Here is a 27,915-nt window from a genome sequence, read left to right on the forward strand (position 1 = left end):
TAAAAAATCCCTATTCTACTTACTCACATGCAATTAATAGTACCAACCATTTATAGCTAGCTTGAGGACCTCCCTTCTTGAGCAAGAAAAGAGAAACCTTGTGCTCTAATACCAATGTAACATTGAATGGCCTAGTAACTTGTGTGTAGCGGAAAATAGCATGAACATAGTGAGCATTTCATTAGAATAGATTCCTAATGATAATAATAAGAGTGCTTGGGTGGAGAAAGAAACAAAAAGCATAACACCTAGTTAGATAGCATGAACAATACTTCAAAAGAGAGAGAAATTAAGCAATTGACAATAGTTGAGGACCGGATTTGCATGGAGCCGGTCCCCCTCCAAAAGGCTTTGTATTATGTTTTCTCCCAGCAAGAGAGACATTTTACAATACAATTTCTTGTGTTCCTTCAATACTAGCTAGTGCAATGAAGATGGAAACTTCATGCACTACGCAAAACACTTTTCAAACACAACATCAATCCCCTCACAGTCTCAGACCCAAGACCTCACACACCTTCGAAGATGGTGAGAGCTATCGGGGTATGAGAGTAGATTGAGAGGAAGAAGGAGTATTCTTACGAGAAAGATGTACATCTCCTCACGTAATCACTCATATTAGCATAGCTTAGCTTAGTAATTAGCATGGTAGAGGAGATGAGCATGCATTGAAGCTTGGCTCTTGGTTGGATTTGCATCACAAAGAGTTGTTGGTGTAGGCCTTCCTTCTCACAATCCTAGTGAGGGAAAAACCTCCTAGTGAGGGAAAAAATGCCCTGGCTGTCCTAAGTGCACACACATCACTACCACATATGTATGGTAACAAATATGACATATGGGACCAAAGATACATGTGATGCACTATGTGTGGGGTCAATTCTTGATGCTCAAGGATCGTGGTGATGAGAATCACAACGGAGAGCCCACACTATGGCTAAGAGAGGAAAGTGTGTAGGTCTAAAGTCATGGCTAAAAATGTGAGAAAAGCAAGCTTGAATGTTAGCAAAAGATGAGAACTTTAGTAGTGTTTGGTACTCAGGCTCTCAAAATTGTAGTGAGCATAATGTCCATAGTCGATGGGACTCCTCTCCATTGTCCCAAAGTCTTGACTCGCATCGAAGAGAGTGGGAGCTAAGCCACATGGCTGCAATAGAGTGTATTGCTAACAAGGGGATAGGCTCAAGTAGGGTGAGTAATGTTTCCTCTTTCGACGAAGAACATGGTTTTGTAGTTGGGGGGCAATATGGGTGGTGTAATGTATGAAGAGTGACCCACCATATTTCTCCCAAGCTGTAGTACATGGGCATTGTAGAAAAGCTTCATTAACTTGGAGGTCTATGGAGGCCTCATGTAGCAAGGGAACGCATCCCATTTCCCAAACCACTTCTTTATTTCTTGCATCCATCATGTGCTCAAGTCCTTGCTCTTATGTGTCTTTTGAACTTTTTTGCTTGCTTCCCATTCAATGGTAGGAAGTCAAAGCAAAGGGTTTCGACACATCTTTATCCCGTACTTCACAACCCTTTCTATGCCAATAACCTCAAGTAGTATTAGCATATATGGTGTTTGCTCTTAACTTGGAGAAACTTTGTAAGAAAGTGCTTTTGGACATTCTCAAACTCTTTCCAAGTAGACTTTGAGATGCTCCCTCCCCACACTTCAACTCCGTAAAGAAGAACCATTGTTACCAATGTGTCATAAAGTCCCAACATTTGACATCCCTAGCGTTACACATGTGCTTGAATGTATAGCATGCTCTCTTCCCAGCTTCTAAATGGTGCATAGCACATTAATGCCACTTGTGATGGGCCAGAACCTCAATACCAACGTGCGGTGCATTCTCTAAAGTATGTATGTGTATGTGTGTGTGTGTGTGTGTGTGTGAGAGAGAGAGAGAGAGAGAGAGAGAGAGAGAGAGAGAGAGAGAGAGAGAGAGAGAGAGAGAGAGAGAGAGAGAGAGAGAGAGAGGAATTACCAGAGTTTCGATCGCATATTTTTAGAGATTAATAGTAGTTTAGGATGGTATCTACGCTCCCACGCTTCGACTAATTCTTCATCCATCTCTTGGAAGAATCCTCCTTAGTTCATCTCTCTTCCCATGATCCATGGAGGTGATATTAAGTGCAGAGTCTTCGTCATGGGGCTGCTAGGACATTGTTTTGTATGTTGTAGAGCACGACATATGGCAGATAGATGCAAACAAAGAGCGGAATGTCCACAACAGAGACAACATATAGATGTCTAGGAGAGTCAGGGTTTGGTATCTATAGGGACTAGAACATCAAAGGTAGAGACAACTAGAAGAAGGGAATCAAAGAAAGGAGGAGAAGGTGATAGAGCTAGAGAGGCGTGCCTCCAATTATATAGGTCTATAGACACTGGGATCCTATTCCACAAGTTCATCTTTGTCAACAACTATACCACCTGTTTCACTAGAGCCTGATGAGGATATTGTTGACCTGTAGTTTGGATTCCAATGGCTGTGAGATGAGGATCCACCTCTTGGTCTTGATGAACATGTATACGTCAAGAATTGAGAACCAAGAAATAGTTTTCGTATGTGAGTGTATATCTTATGGATATGGGGATCAAACCTCTATGGCGGTCAAGTTATAATATATCTGTTATGTTACTCGAGGTATGAGAGAGAGAGAGAGAGAGAGAGAGAGAGAGAGAGAGAGAGAGAGAGAGAGATGATTACCAAGATTTATAACACACAAATGCATGCAACTTGTTCCAATGAGTGCGCGGAATGTAGAGCAGTGTGAATGGAGATGTTTGGAAAAGGTGACGGGTGCTGGGCTGCAGACGCGCAGTCTGAATGCACCCTTAGGTCCGTGTCACACCGGGGCAGGCAAATGCGGTCCAAGTTGAGATGGCGCGCCGTTATTCGTCGGTGAAAAAAAGCGAAGTTGGCCGCGAGGTATTGTCAGAGGGGCGGCCTCGCTTGCCTGGCCATCTTCTCAAAGTGGTGGACAATTGAAAAAGTGAGGGCGGGAGAGCACGAGAGAGGCCTTGAGCCCTGACCCTGCAGCGTGAAACGCGCTCGTCAAACCACTTGGCCAATGCCTCGTCACTGAAGCCTATAGCCAACATTTTAGTATTGCCCCAGTGTGACATGAAAAGGCTGCCACTGCCTGCAAAATCCCCATGGGCGCCCGTCCCAGTGTGACACGCGCCTTAGAGTGCCCATTTCGTTTCAACACCGGCTAACGAGCATCGTGCATGTTTCAAATGTGTTCGTAATGGTATGCCGAGGTCTGCTAACTAAACTTCGAGCTGTGCGTGGCAGACACCAGCAATTGCTCTTCAGCACCTGCTCTCCAGCCCTCGTAGAAGAGTGCTCCCCTAAGGAACTCAAGCGCAGGGGCCCTCTTGCACTTCTACTGGAGCCCAACCAGGAGCTTGTGCGCCAGCTCACGCAGAGCCCCCAACTCTCTGTGAAGTCCCTCCCCTTGCTGAGTTCTTGCATCCCCCATTCACCTCTCTGCACAGAAGATTTTACATGGATCAAAGAGAACCTGTCCCCTATCAAAGAGTCCTTGCTTTATGCCCCTTGCACGATGAGCGTCGCCTCTTCTGCAGACAAAGAAAACCCTCTCTTCCATTTGGACTCCCTCCTCTACCTCGCCTTCCAGCACATGGGCACTCATAGAAGTGCGCATGCCAAATATGTCAAAGTTGGGCACTCCAGGCTTGCCTTTCTTGGGCAGTTTGTCTTAGAGCTCGCTCTTGTAGAGTACTTCCTTTTGCGTTACCCCCGAGATGTAACTGCTTCCATCCGCGAACGCATATTTGGTTTGACGAGCAAAAGAGTCTTACCTCATTGGATTGAGTCTGCTGGCCTCCATGGAATCGTTTTTGCGGCCAATCATATGAAAGAGGTGGACAGTCGGACCAAACTCAAAATTTGCAGGTAGTCATCCTCTTTGTTGCATTTTTTGTTTATATAGCTGCCTATCATCTACATCCAAAGCCTTTTGTGAAGAAGACATTGTAGCAAGTTTGTAGTTTGATTAAAGAACTTGCATTTACGTGTGGAATCTTAGAGGTTTCCCATGGCACGTAGGGTATTGAAGCATATAGAAGACATCTTTTAAAGCAAATAGTTCCTTGCAACTGTGCCATGAATGAAATCGAAATTGTGCTCAATGCTGAAAGGAGGTATTTTTTGGCTGTCTGTCTTGAGCTTTGTGAACTTTGTGGCAGCATAGCTATTTTTACATTATATGGTGCCAGAGGTACAATATGATTAGTCATTATTCACAAGACTAAAGGAAGGGTGACCGCCGGCACATCCTTTGTCTAGTCAAAACCTCGTAAACAATCAAAGACTCTCGGCCTCTTTAAGAAAACAATGAAAAGAAAAATCAACATCAGGATTGTTTGGTCTGTGAGAGGACTAAACTAGAACTATTGCATGGTGCTATTGAAAAGCAAACCGCAAAGAAGGAGCCGTGCCAACTCCCATCTCAAATGCTTTCACTAAAGATTCATGGGAAAAGCTACCCGGATACAGTTGTTAACATTTATAACATTGTTTCTTAATTTTCTCACAATCGACAGTTTTCTATACTGTATCTGACTAAGCTGTAGGCAATATTGTGTTCTATAAATTGAGTTTGAAGAGTTGCTAAGGAGAACTAGAAAATCGTGAGGAAGCCAACAGGTTCTCAAGAGGGAGTGTATGCGTTATAATTAGCATTGAGGATTATGGCTGGCCTTGTGAGCGACATTGTATAGTGGTAGTAAAGTCACATAGGATTGCTTAGAAAACATGAGGAAGCCAAAAAGGTTTCTAAAAGGAAATAAATTTCAGCATTGTGTATTGTTCGATGATGGTTCGCTACATTTTTTGGTACAGAAAGAGATAAACGGGAAGTGTTTGTGTTGAAGGGGTATTTGAGAAGTAGTTAAGCCTGCCTTCTTACTGCGCTTACATCAACTTGATTGCTCTGCAGGGATGTATTTTGGGCTATACTTGGTGTGTCCTACCTCTACATGGGCATGCATGAAGTTTATCGTGTTCTTTTTGAAGTCTTTGGTTTGGACCCTGATTGTAAGCAATGCCAGCCAAGCCCCAGGCTTCGTTATAAGGATGTGGACAAAGTGTATCCAGAGTTTGAGCAAGAACGCCTACATTGGAAGGATGTTACAGCCTGCACGGTATGGTTTTGTCCTGTATTATTTGGCTGTAAGCTCCAGTTTTAGTAAAAAATTGCTGTAAAATCTTGTGTTTTGTGCTTGTCATTACAGCAGGCCTCAGGCATTTCTCTTTTCACAAAGAAAATGCTTTTTAGGGCATGTGTTCCTCCTGGCATTACCCGTTTCAGAGGCAACATGTGGGAGATAAACAGTCTTCCTAGAGTGTTGGAAGTTCTTGGGTACCCATTGCAATTCGAAGATGAAGGAACGGCCTTGGCAGTATCCAGGAATGCTGAGTTAGAGCTCGGTCTTCAGGTTTTCAATGCTTCACTCTTGACTCTTATCAGTATTAGCTATATCCTACATGCTTGATTACAAAGTTTTAGTCACAAGAACAAGTTGAGGTTAATAAATATGCATCAAAAGGTGGCCACAGTTTTAAGTCACTCAACATTCAAACAATTAGACGTGACGGTTACTATTTGGTTGCTTGCAAAGTATCGGGTAAGAATACAAGGGCAGAAAGATGGGATGCAATTGGCAATATAAGACTTTATTATAAGTAGGCAAGAAGAACCAAAAAAACAAAACACAATCTACATGAAGTAAATACTACCATAAGTCTTAATCTTGCACTTTCCTTAAAAGCTGAATCTTGGATTCATCAAGGTATATATAATACCGGGTACATAAACAGTTTTTGATTGAGGCAGTACAGCTGGGGTCAATTTCTTTTCAAGTGGGGGTTATGTCCTTTTTGCATAAAGTAGACTCTTTTAGCCCTCCGATTGAGGTAGTACAGCTGAGGTCATAGTTACAAGGAAATGCTGTTTCAGGCCCTATCGTATTGGAAACTTTGTTTCCAAAGTCCCCTTTTCTTGTTTCTGTTTTGCTGTTTCTTCACAAAGTTCCAAACATCGCATACTAAATGTATTTTTAAAAAGCCATTTTTAAACCCATCTGGTGAAAAGAGAAAGCCGTTTACGTCTTTCATGGCCTTGCAGGTCTTTCATCCCATGTGACTATGGCTGAGGTCAATTGCTCTTCAAGTGGAGGATATGCCTTTTTTGCACAAGGTAGACTCTTCTATGAGTTCAAAAACTGCCCAATGGGCTACATCAATCGCTAGCGTGAGGAAATATGTATGAAGAGGGGAGATCTTCCTAGATGGAAATAGAACATATAGTGGCTACATCACACAATGGGACAAAGAAAGAGCCTCTCCTCTACCAAGGGTGACTCCTTACTGAGCTGTTGCACTTTGCTGAACCGTCATCTACGCAGATCGGAGTTCTTTGTAAGAGTTTTTTCATATCAACCATACGTCGGACGTGGACGGGTATGGAAGTGCGGATCAGACCCCTTAGGATTCCATGTGCTGGATTCCACAGGGCAATACAAAAACAGTCTACATATGACAACAAAAACCATAGAATGCAATGAAACACCAGTTGAAGCAAGCCAAAAACTTGGTAGAGTGAAGGCTACAAATTCCAAAACATAGGTAGGGGGGAGGGACCAGGGTAGATGGGTGAGTCTGAAAAACTCAGTCATACGTCAACCGAGCTCAGTCGCATCTGGAACTATGGTTCCCCAATCGAACGCAGGCTATGCTATGTATAATGTGAGCTTGGTTTGGTTGTAAGACGCTCGTGTCTTTCAGAATACTCAAGTCATGAGAAACAAGTTCGATCGAAATCAACTCTATCTTTATTTGATAGTTAATGACGGCTTGGCAATCTTCTCGGTCACGAAGGTTGCAAGATCATGAATCAACATTGCCATCATCATAATCGGCCAAATGCTATGGTTGTAGCATCTAGCTCTTATTGAAGGGGAAATGTGAAAAAAGTAGGTACCTTCACAAGGTTTTGAGGTATCTCAGTGATAGAAGTACTCCATGGAGAATTCTTGAGATGAATCTCGTATTGAAGTGCAACAGAATGGTGGAACATGCGTGAGAGAGAGAAAAGAAGAGGAGGAAGAAAAACGCTAGAGAGAGATGAAGAGAGAGTGGACAAGCCTTGTGTCACATGTTGGTGATGTGGCATGCCCAACTTAAAAAGAACGGCCAAGAGGACCATAGGGTTAAGAGTTAAAACATAGGGTTAAGAGTTAAAAACTTTAACCCCTGCCAACTTGAAGATAATGGCCGAGGTGCCTAAACCCTAATAATGCAAAGTGATGATGTAAGGACTGGCCGAATTCTGCAATTACTAGGCTGTAGCTGATGTGGCATGATTGTACGGATGTTTCGCGTTTCGCGCTAATACCATGTTGATGTGGCAGGATTGTACGGATGGCAATTTTTGGGCGCATGCTTTTTAGGGTTAATCCCCTGCATAAGTGTCTTGAGGGCCACTGTGAGAGAGCATATGGACGCAGAGTGTTGGGAGATTTCGATCCTAAGGGAGTTGTACCTTTGGAAAGCAATAATAAAGAAATACCGGAAGGGGTTTGGAGTTAATGCATTTGGGGATGGAACTCCGTCGTTTTATGTTGACTCTCCTCTCTCTCTCTCTCTCGCTCTAGTCAAGTTCAATTATTTGCAAATTTTGGTTGTGTGTTGCTATTGATTTCTCGCTTGGAGTGTCTAAGCCTGTAAACAGTGGTATTAGAGCTCAGACGATTCTTCTTCTACGGAGGATTTGACCCTTTCTACAGTACACGAGTTCTCACAGAGAATTTGATAGAAACAACACCCCTTTGATTTTTAGTCTGCCGAGAGATGGTGAAAAGTAAAAGCCTTGCGGGGGAGCAGAGAAAACCAACAATGGGAGTAAGCATTTTTCTGAGGAGTTTGGAGATTTTGGCAAATTTCTGGCGGGGAATCTTGACAGAATGGATTGCATATGTCCACTGCAGGTTAACACGTGCATGAAAAGATTATGTTAATCAAGTACTACGAGGACCCGAAATCTGTGAATGACGTGAAGAATTACCCACTTGACAAGGTTCACTCTAGATGGCGAGAGGCTATCCACTCTCCTCTCAAGTCGGTAATGAAGCAAAAAGCAAAGTCGAGTGTAGAAAAGCAGAAACTGTATTTGCAAAAAGAGTTTGACAAAGCTCTTGAAAGAAGACAAACCAGTTGAGGAAAAGCCTAAAGAACTCTCGGAATAAGAGAAAATCATCGGATTTCTCCAGTTATTTGGGCTGAAAATTGACTTTTGAGGTAGTGAGCAGATCAAAGAAGCGTGTTCGTTTGTTTCTTCGTCTTCAGAAAGTTCTGACTGTTTGTCTTCCTCTAGTTTGAGCGAAGATGAGAAAATTCGGAAGCAGCTGAGAAAAAGCCAAAAAAGTAAGAAAAGTAGATTCTTGAAAAAGTCTAGAAGGCTTAGGAAACCATCTAGCAACTCAAAGGAGGAGACCTCATCCTCTTTTGATAGTTCAAACAATGAGAAACATAATAAGAAGACCAAAGAGTTCAAGGATGGGGATCAAGCAGTCAAGTTTGACATGTTTGCGGGCTATCAGGACACCCATTGAGCCCTTGAATTCATAGAGCAGTTTGACATCGTGTCAGGTGCAACGGAAGAGAGTAAGGTTTTTGCTCGGATTTAGTACTCCACGCACAAACACAAGGGTTGCTTTACTTCACTTGAAAGAACTCAACTGAACTGAAAGAAAGAGAGAGAAAAGAGATGACATAGGGATGTCGGGTCTCAACCCTCAAGGGCCCCCTTGCTCTGTTGCCAGAGCAAGTACTTTCTTTATTTTTGCACAAATGCTACTACAATGACTAAGTGTTGAGATGCTGATGCTAAGGGGTACTGATGTGGTGGTACTTGATGACGGCTGTGTCGACGACGACAACGGAGACTATGACGACGACGACGATGGTGTCATCGTGAAGTCCGGGATCTGCGACGATGGCGACGAAGGTGTCGTTGTCTAGATAGGGATCTGCGAGGACAATGACGAAGGTGTCGTCAAGATAGGGACTGCGATGACGATGATGATGTTGACGACGATGGTGCCAAGGCTGAAAACTGAAAACGCTAGCCTTCTTGCTGGGGATCAGCTACTGCTGCGGCACTGCGGCTTGGATCTGCAACCGCCGAGTCGCACTAATGCTGAAATGCAAAAACGCTAGGCTGTCTTGGTTGGATCTGCAAAACGTTGGGCTGATCTGGGTTCTGCCGATGCGGCGAGGATCTGCAACGGAATGGGGAGGATCCGCGAAGCTAAGGGCTGAACTGAAAACGTGGGTGGCTGATGGCTGAAAACGCTGATTTGTTGATGCTGAAATGCTGGGCTGAATTGCTGAGAAAACGTTGGGGAGCCTAAGGGTGCTTGCCGGTCTGTTGCGGTGCCTGCCCTTTCTGTGTCCCTGCTTCTTCTGCTTCTATTGAGTGCCCAATGGGTTTCTTTTATAGGAATTATATGTTGGGTAGGGCAAGCTTTCCAACAAACTTACAAAAATGAATTCCAAATGTCACTTTTAATAAAGTGACTCATAAAGGTGGTTCACGCGATAAAATGCCTGCATGATGAAATGACCGTTCTTGTGCAAGAGAGGGTATGCAACTATGGCTAGCTTGGACATGCACGTCCTGGTAGAGGCTCACAAAGTACCAGGCTCAGTCCTAAGCTAGGCTATGACTAATGCTAGACTATGGCAGAAGCATATCCACGTAGCGCAAGTGAAGTGCGCACGTGACATCCCCCCTGTTAAAAGTGAGGCACAATTGCCGAACTTCTATCTATACTTATGATGCTGACTGATGAATGCTCCTGATGCTGTGGATGCACAAACCAATGTAGATTCCTCCGAAACCAGTGACTGATGGTACTACGGTTGTTGTGGGTACTGTTGGCGATGCAAACACCGTGTAAGGGTCACTGTCCAGCCTTACTACGATTGCCGAATATCAGCCTGGGCTATATACCAGATAGTGCTGACTCTAGCTGCTGTAGCAAGAGCTGTTTCCCGAACACTGATTGTGGTGAAAACATTACCGGTGCTGATGGACTGAGGTTTGGTTCCGGAGTCCTTTCCAAAGGTTCAATGACGAGGGAAATGCATGCATGCTACATGCGAATGCGAATGCGAATGCGAATGCAGAAGAGGTTAGGGATCCTGTCTCCAACTCCTTCCATATCCGCATACAAGGCGAGTAGATCTTGGTACTCAAGATCAGGGTTTTTGTGTATCTGATGTCGATCTTCCTTCAAAGGCATGGCAATAAAGATAGGATCTGGTAAGTCCATGGTCGGGGCTCAAAGATTCTTCAGGAAAAAAAAAACTGGGCGAGGTTCTTTAGGTTCTTTGGTTCAACTTGGGTTCTCGGGGTTCTTCCCTTGAGTTCGCGAAGCAGAAGCACGCACAAAGCTCTGATACCAATGTCAGGTGCAACGGAAGAGAATAAGAATTTTGCTCGGATCTAGTGCTCCGCACATAAACACAAGGGTTGCTTTACTTCACTTGGAAGAACTGAACTGAAAGAAAGAGAGAGAAAAGAGATTACACAGGGATGTCGAGTCCCAACCCTCAAGGGCCCCTTTGCTCTGTTGCTAGAGCAAGTACTTTCTTTATTCTTGCACAAATGCTACTACAATGACTAAGTGCTGTGATGCTGATGCTAAGGGGTACTGATGCTGTGGTGCTTACTGACGACTATGTCGACGACTACGATGGAGATCATGACGATGGTGTCGTCCTGAAGTCCGGGATTTGCGACGATGGCGGCGAAGGTGTCGTCGTCAAGATGGGGATCTGCTATGACGATGACAAAGGTGTTGTCGTCAAGATAGGGACTGCGATGACGATGACGTTGTCGACGACGACGATGGTGTCGATGACGACGGCGTCAAGGCTGAAAACTGAAAACGCTAGACTTTGCTAGGGATCTGCTACTGCTGCGGCACTGCGGCTTGGATCTGCAACCACCAAGTCGCACTAATGCTGAAATGCAAGAACGCCAAGCTGTCTTGACTGGATCTGCAAAACGCTGGGCTGATGTGGTTGAAACTGAAAACGCTAGGCTGATCTGGGTTCCGCCGATGTGGCGAGGATCTGCAACAGAATGGGGAGGATCCGCAAAGCTAAGGGCTGAACTGAAAACGCTGGTGGCTGAAAATGCTGATTTGCTGATGCTGAAAACGCTGGGCTGAATTACTAAGAAAACGCTGGGGAGCCTGAGGGTGCCTGCCAGTCTGCTGTGGTGCCTGCCCTTTCTGTGTCCCTGCTTCTTGTGCTTCTACTGAGTGCCCAATGGGTTTCTTTTATAGGAATTATATGCTGGGTAGGGCGAGCTTTCCAACAAACTTACAAAAAAGAATTCCAAAAGTCACTTTTAATAAAATGACTTATAAGAGGTGGTTTACGCGGTAAAATGCTTGCATGATGAAATGATTGTTCTTGTGCAAGAGAGGGTATGCAACTATGACCGGCTTGGACATGCACGTCTTGCTAGAGGCTCACAAAGTGTCAGGCTCAGTCCTAAGCTAGGCTATGATTGATGCTAGACTATGGCAGAAGCATGTCCACGTAGCGCAAAAGAAGTGTGCAAGGGACACATCGCCTTCTTCGAAGGTCGTTTCTCAAAACGCTCCAAGGTATGAAGGGCAGCATCTTATTTGAAAGGAAACACACAGACATGGTGGTCTACCTGGTTCACGAAAGAATATGAAGAAGATATCATTACGGCTTGGCATCATTTGAGAATGAAGAAGGAAGACACTTTGGATGACTATTGCCAGAGGTTTTGGGATACCTACTTGCCAGTGTCCTTGCCACGAGATTGTGACAATCACTATATATATTTGCTGGTTCGTTCCTTTGATTTTTATTTAATTTTTGGGACCCTCTTGTTGAAATCACAAATGTTCGGACATTGCTTGGCCAGTGTGAAACGGCCGTTGGTTGAGGGTTTCACCTGCAGTCGGAAAGGGCAGGTCGCCACGAGATGGTCGCGGGCCAGTCAACACTGAAATCCAAGCCGTAAAAGGTTGGCTAGTGTAGCGTGGATAGTGTGTCGTGCTCTTTACAGTGGGGGTTCCTCAGTGCAATGTGCGTGATATCTCAATCAAAACAGAATGAAAACAAAGAAAACAATAGATAATAATTGATCAACACAGAGACATAGTAGCAGACCAGAACATATGGACTCGACTATCTCAAAGAACCGATACAGACTCTGGCGTGGCAGCACACTAAGCTCCGGCCCATAACTCACAGGTACAATGGGGGTGTCGAGGCTCAGACGGCAAGGATGGTGCAGACGTGCTATGTACAGACTCGCTACTCTAGACGACGACACTGGACCATATATGAAGAAGAAGATAATCCTACCCAACAACTACTACTCACATTTACCACCATAAAGAGCCACCAACGGTGCATAAATGTCAGCCATCTAAGTCTATCTCCAAACTGAGTGGTGGTGGTGACCTGGCCATGATGTCCACTAGACCACCGTCCGTATCCCTACCACGTGTCACTGCCCAGCCCAGAGAGTCCGTCTAGTGTGAACCAGACCGTACCAACTGTACTAACTGTGTGTCATGTGAAAGTGACACTGTAGCCCTGCTAGGTTGCCCGCCACAAAACCACTCACAATCTCGGTGAGACAAAATAGTGAGACTAGAGAGAACATTTGAAACACCAAGAAAAACGGGAGAAAACGCAGTACCCTCTGACTGAAGAAGGTGATGTTTGGAGAAGATTTGAGTTCCCAGAAAGAAGTACCAATGAAGCAATGTCGATATTTGCAAGATATACCGAAGAAGTAATGACCCCCCCGGCGCAATGAGGTAAGCTGACTAGAAAGTAGAAACAGAAGACTGAAGACTGCCAAGATTAACGAAGCCCACAAAGCACCCGAAGTGGAGGAATTTGCAGTTAGTTGCAGTTGTCTAGACTGGAAGGAGTAGGTAAGGGAGGGGAGAGGGGATAGCCCGAGATTCTATTGATCCAGAAGAGCTCAACGTGTACATGATCGATGTAATACGGATTTAGACTCAATCTAACCTCGTTGATTTAGCATTTGCAAGAGCTATCACTCTACGAGCAGCAAAAAGCCTTGCCTACAGCTTGGCCACCCAAAAGATGCTAGCTAGACTTACAACAAGCATCCAATAGAAGGAAAGCCACCTAGGGATAATCGAATTTGCTTGCCCGGAGAAGCAATACACAGAGATGTGCCATGTTAGTAGAGGCCCAAGGAAGCCTCTAACAAAAGTAAAGAAGGGAAGAAAAACCACATTGAGGTAGTGGAAAGTTCATGTGGCTCTTGCAAGGGAAGCAAGGGTCCAGAAATTCTGCATGAAACTGGTGCACTCGGCTAGACCCAAGAGGAGCATGATGGAGAGTGCACCGTGCTTTGTATAGTAACGGCAGGAGCGCATGTAGCTGGCATTGGCGATAGGTGGAGAATGAAGAGGGCATCCTCTGGGATGAAGAGCGCATAATGCAGTTGTAGGCAGGGAAGGAGGCTACGCTGAACTCGACAACGACGTCTTGGAAGGGAGTGTTGCGCACTTTTAGCAACTGCTGCCATGGCTTGGATTGCAAGGATTGCTGGTGGAAGTGGAGAGCGACATCCCATGTAGTAAGGAGAGTGACGAGTGAGCTGTGTAGCACAGACAACAGAGACATGAAGCAGCATGGCGCGCCGGGTGGTAGGGCGGGGGGAGGGAGGGGGTGGGTTGGGGCAAGGATAGGTGAGGGTTGGGGGCGAGGGAGAGAGAGGGGGGCGATGGGTGGGTAGGGGTGCGATGGAGAGAGAGGGGGTGGTGAGGTGAGGGTGAGTGGGTCGGGGGCGAGGGCTGTATGGGGGGGGTGGGTAGGGGGCGAGGTGAGAGCACGGGGACGAGGGGTGGGTAGGGGGAAAGGGGCGAGGGCTAGTTAGGGGGGCGAGGGAGAGAGAGGGGGACGAAGAGTGGGTAGGGGGAAAGGGGCGAGGGCTGGTTAGAGGGGGGGCGAGGGTGAGAGGGAGGGACGAGTTGGGGAGGGGGAGGGGGCGAGTTGGGTGAGAGGGAGGGATGAATTGTGGAGGGGGTAGGGCGAGTAGGGAGAGGGGTAGGGGACGAGTTGGGAGGGGTAGGGGGACGAGTTGGGGAGGGGTAAGGGCGAGGAGGGAGGGAGGGGTAGTGAGGGGAGATGGCACTCACGGTGGAGAAATATCATGATTAGGGAATATATCAAGCTTGAAATCAACATGGTTTTTGTTGTATCCGGTCTTGAGGAAGCTTTGGGAAGGGAGTTCGCTAGACACAGAGGAGAGCTTTGTTCTGGTCGGAGAAGCAGACACCAATGGGGCTGATGTTGAAGGGGGGTGAACTGCTGTAGAGGAGATTTTTGTCCGCTTCTAAGATTCTTCATAGGCTCACCAAATTCAAAGGCTTCCACCAAGGACGCATCATGAGTAGCTTCTATGACCTTCAACCTTTGAGCTGGCTCAGGTGGCTCATTAGTTTTAGTTATTGTGGAAACATTGGAAGAGGGTGTACCTTCAGGTAAAGAGTGAATAGAGACTCCATAACTGGGCATAGATTTGGTAGCATCCAACCACTCCAACAGATCCTCGTCTGACCCGTCAGATGGAGTACGCTGTTCCAATTCAAGGCTGGTTGCTAGGGACAAAGAACTATGTTGCCCGACGGGATCCATGCCTCCTTCTAGGCGAATGGGTTGCATCGGGGAGCCAAAAGTATGTATCCACATGGCATCCTTTCCCCAATCATGAAGTGCTTTGGTGTGTCGCAGCCATGGTCTACCGATGAGCAAGGGAAATCCGCCCTCAATCTGGGGAAGACGAACCACAACAAAATCCAAATTAAAAGTAAAGTCTTGTACCTGCAGAGGCACATTGTCCACTATGCCCATTGGGTAGACTGTCCACTTGTCGGCCAATGTAACTGTGAATGCAGCAGGGTGAGTAGGCTGTAGACCTAGAGCTAACATAGTGAACTCGGGCATCAGGTTGATGCTAGGTTCATCATCCACTATCACTCCTGAGAATTGCCGTTCCAAAACGGACACTGTCAGGCGAGGGCTTCTATAATCAGTGAGGGGAGCAGCGGGATTGGATATCATATAGGACTTTGATGGTCGCACTGGGAGGTGCCCGCCACTAGGACTTGCTCCGGGGTAAAGAGATTGAATAACTGCAAGGGTGTCACTTCTGAAACTCACATCTAGCCGCATCATGTCATAGAGGGACACTTGTTGGAAGGTCTTCTTCAAGACTGTCGCTGTTGTAAGCTTTTCTTGTTCTACAAGTGGTTTCTCTGGTACCTTGATCTTCTGTAGATCGGAAATTGCTTCTAAGAAAGCTTCATCAATATCGGAGAGCAAAGATTTGGGTCCTTTCTTGGCACTGGGGGATGGCTTGTCAACAGCTGAAGGCAGGGTATCCCCTGTTGTGAGAATGTGTGGGGGAGATGAACTTGCTGGAATGCTAAGACTGAGAGCGGCTCTTTGGGCCTGAGTGAGGACACCCGATGGCTCCTCAACCAACTATAGTGGCTTATTTTAAGGGGTAACCACGTGGGTAGAAGGGGGCGGTTGAGGAATGGTGCTAACTGCTATCAGATTGAGCTTGGAAAAGATAAACTCGTTCTAACTTTGACTTGGAATCGAAGCCGTGGATGCACGAAGTTTAGGGCAATCCTTACAATAGTGATCCTTCATTTCAAGGCAATGACAACAGGGAGGGGACCCTTCGGGCAGAGGGCATTTGCTTTGGTAATGACCATATTCCTCGCATCTGTAGCACAAAATGGGCCAATTCCATGGGCGAGTCGAAGGGCGAGGTGGTCCTTGCTCCTGGTGCATGGAGTTGGAGGTGGAGGCATAGAAGTTGTGAGGTGGTGAGGGAGCATGGGTGTGATAAAAGCTCTGAGAGGGTGAAGTGCTGTGCATACCTTGCATAGGCGGGGCTGACAATAAAGGTGGCATGTTGTGTGGATGGCCACAGGGAGAAACCATGTTGGATGCAGGTGTTAGCCCTTGTTGAAGAGTAGGACCAAGACTTTGCTATATTTGTCGCAATCTCTTGAGGTAGTAGCAATCCTTGTCCTCATGCCCAGACTTTTCGCAGAAGTGGCAATAAGCCCGAAGGGGACAGTCCTGTGGAGGGGGTCCTGGAGAGCGACACGAGCTGCACCGTACCATAGCCTTAGTCTCCTGTTGAGACCGAAGCTCTTCTAGCTCTCTCTTGATTTGATGCAAAGCCTCGTGATGTGCGGGCTTCTCCTATCTAAGAGAGATTGATTTCTCCTCTTGAAGAGCGTGTTGTAGTTATAGGGCTTCCAGTTCCCTACGTAAAGAAGTCAAAGGGTCAGATGGACTCTCCAAGAGTACAGAGGCAGGCTCTACCTTAGGAGAGTCGGTAAACAACTTCCTTGCCCGCTCTATCCTAGTAGCAGCCGCAACAAACTCCTCCCAGGTGGCATCGAGCCAGAGATTCTCTGTGAGTTTTTGCTGAGAAGTCTTTGGAAGAGCCTTCTCTACCCATTTCTTGACCATGAATTCACCCGATTGTTGAGGAAGCTTGGCAACCAGAGACTTGGTTTTAGTCATGAGTTTTGCAAAAGTCTCCTGTGGTTGGAGCACCATGTTGGCCAACTCATCCGAAACCTTTTCTTGGTAGTCACCTGGCCTGAATGCTGCACAAAACTGTTGTCTTAAAGCTGCCCAAGTTGCAAAATGGTTCTCTGCAAACTGACTGTACCACTTGTCTGCTAAGCTATCCAAGGTAGATGGAAAGAGTACCAAATAAGCATCTTCTCTATTAAGACCACGACCTCTACAGAGAGATACAAATCTCCTTGCATGGTTGTCTGCATCTTCTGAGGAGAGAGTCCCTTGAAGGTAGGAAACTTGATGTTTACCTTGGCCAAAACACTGGGCAACGCCTCCATGGCCTCTTGCTCAAGAGCCCGTTGCTCAATAGCTTGCTGTAACAAAATGAGAGAGAGGTTTACTGGGGAAGGTGAGTTGGAAGATCTAGAACCGGATGGAGGAATGGATGATGCCATATGTGGAGGTATGGGTCATGAGGTTGGTGGACTTCTACTAGGTACCAAGGGTTGAGGTCTTCTGTTGTGCTTTAGAGGACTCAGTAGTGCGCTTTGACGCTCTAATGACCGCCTTGTATGTGTCATGCAGTGACCACAAACCCAACCAAGCTTTGGGCTCCTCGATTTGTACGTCAACAGAGAGTGATACTTCAGTTGAGGTCCCACCGGGCGTGCCAAAAATGAGCACTTGTAGCGCGGATAGTGTGTCATGCTCTCTACAGTGGGTGCTCCTCTGTGCAATGTGCGTGACATATCACGCAAAACAGAATGAAAACAAAGGAAACAATAGATAACAGTTGATCAACACAGAGACACAGCAGCAGACTGTAAGGTGCAGCGGAATGAGTGTTGTTCTTTCTCAAGATGAGTGATCCATATTTGCTCAAGGTTCCTTTTAGTTCTTATGGAAGGGAGAGCCTTCCGTTCTTAATGGAGAGTGCTATGATCACGAACAAAGTGAGTGGACACTGTGCGTGCAAGTGTATGAGACTGAGAGATAGAGAGAAGAGAGATACGACACCAGAGACGTAAAACCCTCCTCCGAAGGCCCCACTCGTTGGCGAGAGTGGTCTACGATTGATTGCACAAACGGGTACAATGACGATGCATAAAAGCTGAGGCAGATCTAGGCTATGTCGACGACGACAACCGGGATGGCGATGACGACAATAGGGCTGAAAATGGAATGCTCCTAACTGCTGTCCAAAAAACACTATCTGCTGAAAATCTGTTGAAGTTTGGGGCTGTTTTGGGTGGCTGAAAAAACGCAGGTTTGGCTGCGTTTTTGGAGGCTGAAATGACTTGACAAAACGCTGGTGTCTGCAGGGTTTTAGGGCTGAAAAACACAGGTTTACCTGCTGTCCTTAGGGCTGAAAACGCTGTCAAACTGCAGCCTTCTGATGATGATGAAGTCGCTAGTTGCAGGGAACACTGCGGTCCGGATTGGGCTGAAAACGCCAAGGCCAAGAGATGGCTGGCGATGCTACAAAACGCTAGGGCTGAAGTGCTGGCGATGAGGCTGGGACCAAAAACGCCAGGCTGCTGAATATTGGAAACGCTAGGTGATGGGTGCTTGAGGGGTTCTTGCTGAGAGAGGGGAGTACCTGTTGCCAAAGGCCTGTTGTGCTCCTTGATCATCTGCCATTTAGTGCTAACTTTGGTTTGCTTATATATTTTCTTACCCAAATTGCCCTACCTACTTTTGTTGGAAAGTCACTTAAATTAATAAGTGAAAAATGTCAAAAATAGGGAAAATAGGCTAAATGCACTGGAAAAATCCCCTAACTGATTCTAATGGATTCTGATGGGAATACTGATGATCATGCTGTGTGCAACCAGAGGATATGTATCTATGCTAAGTGACTGGGCATGCACGGTCTACGAATAGACTCACAAAAAGTGCCAGATCACTTCTAATCTAGACTGACTGGACTTAACGGAAACCTTGTTATGGTGTAGCTTGTCCACGGACACATAGGGTTGGATGTGTCACGTGACATTCCCTCCTTTTTAAAGTGAGGTACTGGTACCGAGCTGCATGGCTTCCTTGTAGTCTGCCAACAACTCTGGATAATCCTTGAAGAACTCTTCGTCTACCCACACCGCTTCATGGGTTCCTCGATCCTTGATCTTCAAAAAATATTGTCGCACTTGCTTCTTCGAACCATGGCGAAACCGATGCAACAACACTTGCTCCGACTCCATGACTTCAGCTTCATCGATGATCTCCGGTTCTTCTTCTTCCGAAATGCATAGTTACCCGGAACGGGAAATCGGAACGGGGAACGGCAACATGCATGAAATGCCATTCCCTGTTTCGAATACTCACGTTTGAAACACGGAACGAAAATCCGGAACGGGAAATTGGGATGGGAACGGGGAACGGAGACCTAAAACTGGCCATTTCCTATTCCTATGCCGAAATGTCCTTTGGAGGTGTTCCTTGAAACACTTTCAACCAAGAAACATGGAAAACGTTGTGCATTGACCATGAGTTAGGCAACTGTAATTTCATTGAAATCTCATTTATCTTTTTAATGACTGGAAATGGACCATACATACGAAAAGACAACTTTGGACACTTCTTTCCAACTTGCTTAAGACGTTGCTTCATGATTCTTAAATACCCCCAATCTCCTTCCTTGATCGAAACATCTTGACGATGCTTATTAGCTTGCCGTGAATAAGATTCTCGAGCCTTGCTTAGCCGAAGCTTCACACTCTCAGAAATCTCATCCAATGACTCACTTTCAGCATTGGCATCAGGCATTTGACTGACCGAGCGAGTCAAAAGTGACTGGAACGGACGGCCAAAAGCTGCCTCATACGGAGTTCGACCAATAGCAGAAGAAAAAGAGTCATTCAAAATAGCCTGAACCAATGGAAGATAGAGCTCCACTGAAACTGCTGATCATGCACATATGACTTTAAAACATCAAAAGCAAACTGATTGTAAATTTTTGTTTGACCATTTGACTATGGATGAAAAGCCGATGAAAAATTCAACTTAGTGCCAAAAGTTTCAAAGAGTGCGTGCCAAAAATTGGACGTGAACTTAACATCCCTATCTGAAACAATTGACTTTGGCAAACCACAGAGGGGGTACCAATGCTTAATGAACAACTGTGCTACATCTTGTGCCGCGACTGTGGCCTTACAAGGAATCAACATGCAAAATTTGCTAAAACTGATCAACAATTGTCAAACATTGAGTGTTCCTTGAATGCAAACTTGGTGGTAGGTTAGTCACAAAATCCATAGAAATATCCTGAAAAGGTCCATCGGGAATAGGCAGCGGAAGCAAGAGGCCTTGTTGCTTACCCCGAGGAGCCTTTACTTTTTGACATATAGTGCACTGTGTGACATAACGAAACACATCTTTTCGCATTTTAGGCCAAAAAAAAAATCGTTCAATTTTTTCCAATGTGGTGTTCATTCCCCTCTGCCCACTCGTGAGAAAATCATGTGCATCATGCAATATGGTTGGCTTGAGAGAGGGTAACACACATAAACGTTGACGAAAAAACAACAATCCATCATGAATGAGATAGTTGCTTGGCCCTTGGGAAGCAAGAGCCTGCAACCAATGCTTACCAAACTCGGAATCCGCATACTGATTCTTCATGTTGTCAAAAGACTCACCCTGAATAGAAAATGTGGTTCTTGGCTCAAGAGCCAATATCTGTCCTTTGCGACTCAACGCATCTGCAACATGGTTAGCTTTTCCAGGCACATACTCAATCAAACCTACAAATTGCTCAAAAAATTGTGACCACCGTGCTTGGTGATCACTCCAATGTGCACTAGGCATAGACTGGAGCCACTTGAGGGCTTGATGATCTGTGTGCACTGTAAACTCTCTACCATACAGAAAATGCTTCCAATGCTTAAGAGAGTTAATGACAAACAAAAGTTCTTTATCATAAACTGAATAATTCTTTTCCGCACTATTGAGCTTTCAGCTAAGGAAAGCTACAGGGCGACCATGCTGTTGAAGCACAGTGCCTATGGCGACATTGCTCGCATCCGTCCATACCTCAAAGGGATCATCCCAAGAGGCAAGGATAAGACACGGTGCTTTTGTCACCGCAACCTTGAGAGCTGCGAAAGCCTCAATGGTTGCCTCGGGCAAGTCTACGTGCTGACGACGAGTCTTTACCCCTTTCAAAACATCAGTCATAGGTGCAGCAATGCGTGCAAAATTCTCTATGTGTGAACTATATGCTTGACATAAACCAAGAAAAGAATGCACATCATATGCAGTTTTGGGCAAATCCCAATTACGAACGTGTTCCACCTTTGTGGGATCTAGCTTGAGGCCTTCTGCAGAAATGATATAACCCAGATAAGTGACTTCAGTAAGAAAAAATTCAGACTTCTTAGCTGCAATGTACAACTGACACTCATCCAAACGAGTTAGTACCCTTTTAACATCTCTTTCATGTTCCCACGATACAGAAAAAATGAGAATATCATCTAAAAAGATGAACACACATACACCGACCATATCGCCGAAGCGACCTACCATGAGACGATTGAATGTACCCACGGCACCTGTCAATCCAAAAGGCATAACAATATACTCCCATTGCCCTCGCTCGGTGCGAAAGGCGGTCTTGAAAATGTCGCCTTTGAATACCCGTACCTGATGGTATCCACTTTTGAGATCGACCTTGCTGAAGACCTTTGCCCCATTGAGCCTATCAAGGATATACTCAATGCGAGGATGGGAAACTTGTTCTTGACAGTCATCTTGTTTAATGCCCTGTGATCAACACACAAATAAGACGAACCATCCTTCTTGCAAACAAACAAAATAGGAGCAGCAAAAGGACTTACACTAGGGTGTATGAAACCTCTAGCCACCAACTCTGTGAGTTGTCGCTCTAACTCTTCCTCCCGTGTCTTGTTCAATCGATAGGGAGCCTTACTGACAGGTGGTGCTCCCTCCATAAGCTCGATGCGATGGTCCTCCGGCTGCTCGGGTGGGAGACAAGGTGAAGGATCATCCTGCAAAAAGAGATGTTTAAACTTCGTAAACAACTGTGAATACTTAGCTGGAGCCTGAATGCTCCAAGGTGGAAAGGTACAGAGTGTACGTTACGTAATAAGTACGTAAGGTACGTACTTCTGTACGGATCAGCCTTTAAGGTACATGACCAGTACGTAACATTTGTAACAACAAAAAGAATAGTGACTTTAGCCTTTTTCAGCCTATACATACTAGGAACTACATAGAGTCTAGACATAGATACTACTTCAAGCATCCATTAGATACTGCTTCAATGTCCATTAGATACTGCTTCAAATGTTATTCGTACTTAACTCTTAGAATACATCACTTAGTCAAATTTCAATAGCACTAAACATGAGTCACGATTGCGAAAAGTTAAAACTTAAAACTTCAACAGGCCATGATACTGGAATCAAAATACATAAAACATCAAGAGTCAAGATTGAGGATTGATTATCAATCCTCATACAAAGATGGATACATCATAATATAGTGACCAGTCTATACTCTACCATCAAAAAGACAGAAAAATGGGAATGCACTATATAATACAATAAACTTTAGTCCATTGCCCAATGGCAAGATGCCCCTTAAAAAAAGAAAAAAGAAAAAATAAATAAATTTGTGGAAGGGGGGGGGGGGGGGGGACCCGTACACTTTCTATCCGTACGTACGGAACCGTACCGTACGGCTGTACCGTACTGTACGGATCCGTACGTACGTACGGATGCAACCTTGGAATGCTCTGGGAAATTGGAGCAGCATAGATGAATGCTGCTTGTGCTCCTCGTCGTAATTCACGCTTTACCTGTACATGAGAGATGATAGGCAAAGAATGCAAGCCCTCCTTAGCACGAATGATGAGGGGGGAATCAGTTTTGGCATGTAAAGTGAGAGTGTTAGCCTCCCAATCAATGAGAGGGTTGAGTTCACGAAACCATCTTATGCTCAAAATCATATCAAATCCTGAGAGAGGAGACACAAGAAATTTCCTATTGAAAGAAGCTTGTTGAACGGTAAACATCACATAAAGGCACTCCTTCGTGATGAGAGAGTCCATACCAGGAGCGAAGCCAGAAACCTCGAGAGGAGATTTCTGACTAACCTCTAGGCGGGCTCTCTCAACAAGAGGGGGACTAATCACATCATGCATACTGCCTGGATCAAACAATATGATAAAACGCTGACCCTTTACATGACCATAACACTTCATGAGGAACTCATTAATGTGTGTGTCAGAGTCATGAGAAGATGCAGGTTGGTGTGTGATAGTGCTTGTGGTTGTTGTGGGTGCCTTTTGTTCTTTAGGTGGGGCTGTCTTAGGACATGTCTTCTTAATGTGACCCTTGACGTGACATTGAAAACATCTACCTTCTTTAGCATAAATCACTTGTTCTTCAGCCGTGATGTATCCTCTTACAATTCCTTGTGCAGCTTTTTCATCTGGGTTAGCTTAGGTTTTGCAGGTGCATTAGCTTTACCCTTAGATTCATTGTTAGAGTTCTTTTCCGAGGAATTAGAGGAAGAAGGGCTAGAAGAATTTCCATTCTTACCATTCTTATCGTTCTTACCATTCTGCGTGTTCTGAGAATTCTGCGGGGCTCCTTGAGAAGTCTTGTTTTCCTTAGGCTTTCCTTTGTTGTGCTTCATCTCGTGTGCGAGAGCAATCGCTACCGCCTTGTTGAGATCGATTGGATCAAGTACCTCGACATCATACTTGATATGCTCGTCCAATCCGTAAAGAAATGCCTCCTTGCGCTCCGAATCCGATTTGCGTAATTGAGTGCCGAGCTACAAAACACGATTAGAGAAAGACATAACCGTGCTTGAGAAGGATCTTCCCTTCACCCGAGTTCTACTCCTTTCCGCGGGCGCACCCCTTGGCGGCCTTGCGCTCACACCAAGGTTGCTTTTTCCCACCTCACGTCGATTGGCCGGCCGCTAAGTGCACGGTCCGCTCTCAATGAGTGAAAAGACACACAAGGGGAGGCTAGACAAGCCCTTCTTTCCTGGGATTCCTGTCACTCTTCAAAAACACGATTAGGAATCGACACGCCCAAGCAAACTTGGGTTCGTGCGACCGCAACAAGCAAAAAAAATTCTTGTGATTCTTGTGGTTCTTTCCTTGAGTGATACAGAACACTGCCAAAGCTCTGATACCAATGTAAGGTGCAACGGAATGAGTGTTGTTCTTTCTCAAGATGAGTGATCCATATTTGCTCAAGGTTCCTTTTAGTTCTTATGGAAGGGAGAGCCTTCCGTTCTTAATGGAGAGTGCTATGATCACGAACAAAGTGAGTGGACATTGTGCGTGCAAGTGTATAAGACTGAGAGATAGAGAGAAGAGAGATACGACACCAGAGATGTAAAACCCTCCTCCGAAGGCCCCACTCTCGTTGGCGAGAGTGGTCTACGATTGATTGCACAAACGGGTACAATGACGATGCATAAAAGCTGAGGCAAATCTAGGCTATGTCGACGACGACAACCGGGATGGCGATGACGACAATAGGGCTGAAAATGGAATGCTTCTAACTGCTGTCCAAAAAACACTATCTGTTGAAAATCTGTTGAAGTTTGGGGCTGTTTTGGGTGGCTGAAAAAACACAGGTTTGGCTGTGTTTTTGGAGGCTGAAATGACTTGACAAAACGCTGGTGTCTGCAGGGTTGAAGGGCTGAAAAAACGCAGGTTTACCTGCTGTCCTTAGGGCTGAAAACGCTGTCAAACTGCAGCCTGCTGATGATGATGAAGTCACTAGTTGCAAGGGAACACTGCGGTCCGGATTGGGCTGAAAACGCCAAGGCCAAGAGATGGCTGGTGATGCTACAAAACGCTAGGGCTGAAGTGCTGGCGATGAGGCTGGGACCAAAAACGCCAGGCTGTTGAATATTGGAAACGCTAGGCGATGGGTGCTTGAGGGGTTCTTGCTGAGAGAGGGGAGTACCTGTTGCCAAAGGCCTGTTGTGCTCCTTGATCATCTGCCATTTAGTGCTAACTTTGGTTTGCTTATATATTTTCTTACCCAAATTGCCCTACCTACTTTTGTTGGAAAGTCACTTAAATTAATAAATGAAAAATAGGGAAAATAGGCTAAATGCATTGGAAAAATCCCCTAACTGATTCTAATGGATTCTGATGGGAATACTCATGATCATGCTGTGTGCAACCAGAGGATGTGCATCTATGCTAAGTGACTGGGCATGCACGGTCTACGAATAGACTCACAAAAAGTTCCAGATCACTTCTAATCTAGACTGATTGGACTTGATGGAAACCGTGTTATGGTGTAGCTTGTCCACGGACACATAGGGTTGGATGTGTCACATGACACAGACGAAAACATAATGGACTCGACTATCTCAAAGAACCGATACAGACTCTGGCGTGGCAACACACTCAGCTCCAACCCAGAACTCATAGGTACAATGGGGGTGTCGAAGCTTAGATGTGCAGAGATGGTGCAGACGTGTTGTGTGCACATACTCGCTACTCTAGACGACGACGTTGGACCATATATGAAGAAGATGATAAGCCTACCCAACAATTACTACTCACATGTACCACCATAAAGAGCCACCAACGGCGCATAAATGTCAGCCATCTAAGTCTTATCTCCAAACTGAGTGGTGGTAGTGACCTGGCCACGATGTCCACTAGACCACCGTCTGTATCCCTGCCACGTGTCGCTGTCCAGCCCAAAGAGTCCGTCTAGTGTGAACGAGACCAGACCAACTGTACTAATTGTGTGTCATGTGAAAGTGACACTGTAGCCCTGCTATAGCTAGGCTCAGTTGAAAGTCATTTAGGCCCCTTGACAAGACTTTTAAGTTGGTGGGTACTAGGAAAGTAAACCAAAGGGAGTCAAATGGACACTTGGCAGTAGGGAAGCTGCATGCAGGCCAACACACTTTCCAGAGGCCTCATCCAAGAGGGGGTGGCCATTTTTGAGTGGGGGACTGATTTTTGGACTTCATAAGTGTGCTACACAGTTTGGGTGAGTAGTGGGTGGAAGTGATCATATAGCTTTAATGGAAAGCTTGCCTTTCCCTTGCTCTATGTAGCGTGATGATTCGCTCTCGCGCATCTCTCTCTCTCTCTCCTTTGCACATATGGTAATGCCCCTCTAGTTGGGCTTCTCAAATGGCTGTGTACAGTTCTGGGGGTTTTATGTGCGTTTGCCAAGGCAAGAGCCTTCTGTACAGGAACCGGATTAGCAATTAATCCCCTTCAGGTACGCACAGTTACATCGCGAAGGAATGCAAAAACGGAGAGTTTTCTCGCGTGAAAACTCGTGCGATTTATAGGGAAACTGTCCCATTGCATGCGGGAGCGTTTGAGACACGCATAAACGTGTTCACTCCGCCCAAAACGATCCAAAACAGAAAATGACAGTCTGCTGTGTTTTTCTGCAGGTTTAGGGTTTTGCACCTAAACTGTAGGACATCGCCAAGGGAGCTTCGGGAAAGCCGTGGGATGCTTAAACAGGGCTTTGGGCACCTGACAGTGACAAAACAGGGAATTACAGCATGCTGAAATTGACCTGCAGCTTATTGGAAAGCTTCCAAATCTCAAGGGAAAGTGTCCTTGACGTGTACTTTTGACCTACAGGGATTGTTGCATCGTTATGCTAGCAAAATTGGGTAAAAAACCTGCAATTACAGCCATGGACAGGTTTGGATAGCTGAGTGAGAGCTAGGTGAAAGTGTTCGGATCGTTTATTAGCAATAAGAATAAAGAAATACCGAAAGGGGCGCCAGTCTTTGGCGCCTATAGGGTGTCGCTGTCTGCTTGGAAACACTCTAGCTGCCAAGTCATGTGTTCGTTTGAATTTGTTAAGTTCCAATCACAGGTTTACGTGTGAAGTTCCTCTTTGTTGTAAAGTTAAAGTAATGATTGGTTGAAAGCTAAAGTCTACCGCCCTACAGGCTGGATTCATGGTTCCGTTGTCGGGACATAATCACTTTTTCCTTGGTTGGTTTGTGGCGAAGACACAGAGCACAAAAACTTGGAATTACACTATAGTTGACAGGTCAAACGACGCCAGGGAAGAGGGTTCCTCTTCACAGGACAGACATGCTGTTCCTCCTCCAATGTTCGAGCGCGGTGCGAGTTCACGGCCACCCTTGTCGGTACCTTTTGTTGATGTGAATGCTCCCCCAGTCAAGGGTTATGATTGGGCAACTTGAAGATGATGCGTCCAGGACACAATTGGTTGCTATTGTGAATGTGTTCACTCGATTGGTGCAGAACCCCAGGTTTATGGAGTTTCTGCAAGCGCCACCGGTGTCACAGCAGGCAAGGCAACTTAGCCAGCCCATTGAGGCTCAAGCCAAGGTTCTTGATGCGTCTTAGCAAGGTAAGGAGCTCTCGCATGTTGCGGAGTCAGTTGGGGCTCCAAGACAAATGCCTTTTGTCCACGAACAGGTGGTTAGGACGCCAGTTCCACATGCCAATTCACAATAAAGAGAGCGAGTCGACGTGGCCTGGCGTAGTTCCGTGCCAAGAGAGATTTGCCCCAAAGATAGGCACCTGTAACAGACTTGGACACTCCAAGTCGAGATTCTACCACGACACCACAAGAATTCACTCAAAACAGTTCACAGTTCACAATTGATTCGACACTAGCCCGGCGGAGTTCCGTGCCTAGAGATGTTGGCCCCAAAGACTGGCGCCCCTTTCGGTATTTCTTTTTGTATTAATCTGCAACTCAAAGTACAAGGGAGTGGGAGGCTCTCACTCTCAGACTCTGCGTCCAGATGCTCTAGGAAGTGGGAGGCCTGCCCACACTCATAACGGGTTTACAAGGGATGCCAAAAGCAGAGCCCCAAAAGCTTGTTAATCAAAAGCTTTCAAAATAAAGCATCTTCAATTTTCCTCTCACAAGCCCTCATTAGGGAATTAAAGCAATTCCCAAAAGCTCCAGCATAGCCAGCCTTGCGTAAAGAAAAACAACAGGTTTCCGTATGCTGATTGCCACGTCATTAGTGCTTTTCCGCGATTTTCGCCGCAAAAAGCGGGCTTGTCCGTACGGTCCACTTGCCACGTGTCACTGCAGTCGGCAACCAAGGTGGGAGAGTGTGTGTACAGTGGGCAGCCATGTGTGTACAACAGCCACGTCTCCAGTTTGTGACATACCCCCCTCTTGAAAGCATTGTAATCGCCCTCGATTACGCCTGCAAAACAGACAGAAGCCATAAACTGTCTTAGCAGACATTGATTGTTAGTA

General features: G+C 45.8%; 1 protein-coding gene and 1 pseudogene across 2 annotated transcripts in view; one reads left to right on the forward strand and one right to left on the reverse strand.

The window, feature by feature from the left end:
- Positions 1–3,176: 3,176 nt before the first annotated feature.
- Positions 3,177–27,915, forward strand: part of LOC147419205 (ribonuclease III domain-containing protein RNC1, chloroplastic-like) — a 77,032-nt gene continuing 52,293 nt past the window's right edge. The window contains exons 1-3 of one of the 2 annotated variants that reach the window (XM_086506039.1): positions 3,177–3,916; positions 4,962–5,166; positions 5,257–5,460. In XM_086506039.1, the coding sequence (XP_086362165.1) occupies positions 3,246–3,916; positions 4,962–5,166; positions 5,257–5,460 (1,080 nt within the window). In that variant the 5' untranslated portion in view covers positions 3,177–3,245. The remainder of the gene's footprint in view (positions 3,917–4,961; positions 5,167–5,256; positions 5,461–27,915) is intronic. The other variant, XM_086506040.1, reaches the window with a different exon arrangement.
- Positions 13,111–13,747, reverse strand: LOC147419206 (TLC domain-containing protein At5g14285-like; annotated as a pseudogene).

Source organism: Adiantum capillus-veneris, chromosome 29 (genome assembly GCF_014529385.1).
Source record: "Adiantum capillus-veneris isolate H3 chromosome 29, ASM1452938v2, whole genome shotgun sequence".
Lineage (NCBI taxonomy): Eukaryota > Viridiplantae > Streptophyta > Polypodiopsida > Polypodiales > Pteridaceae > Adiantum > Adiantum capillus-veneris.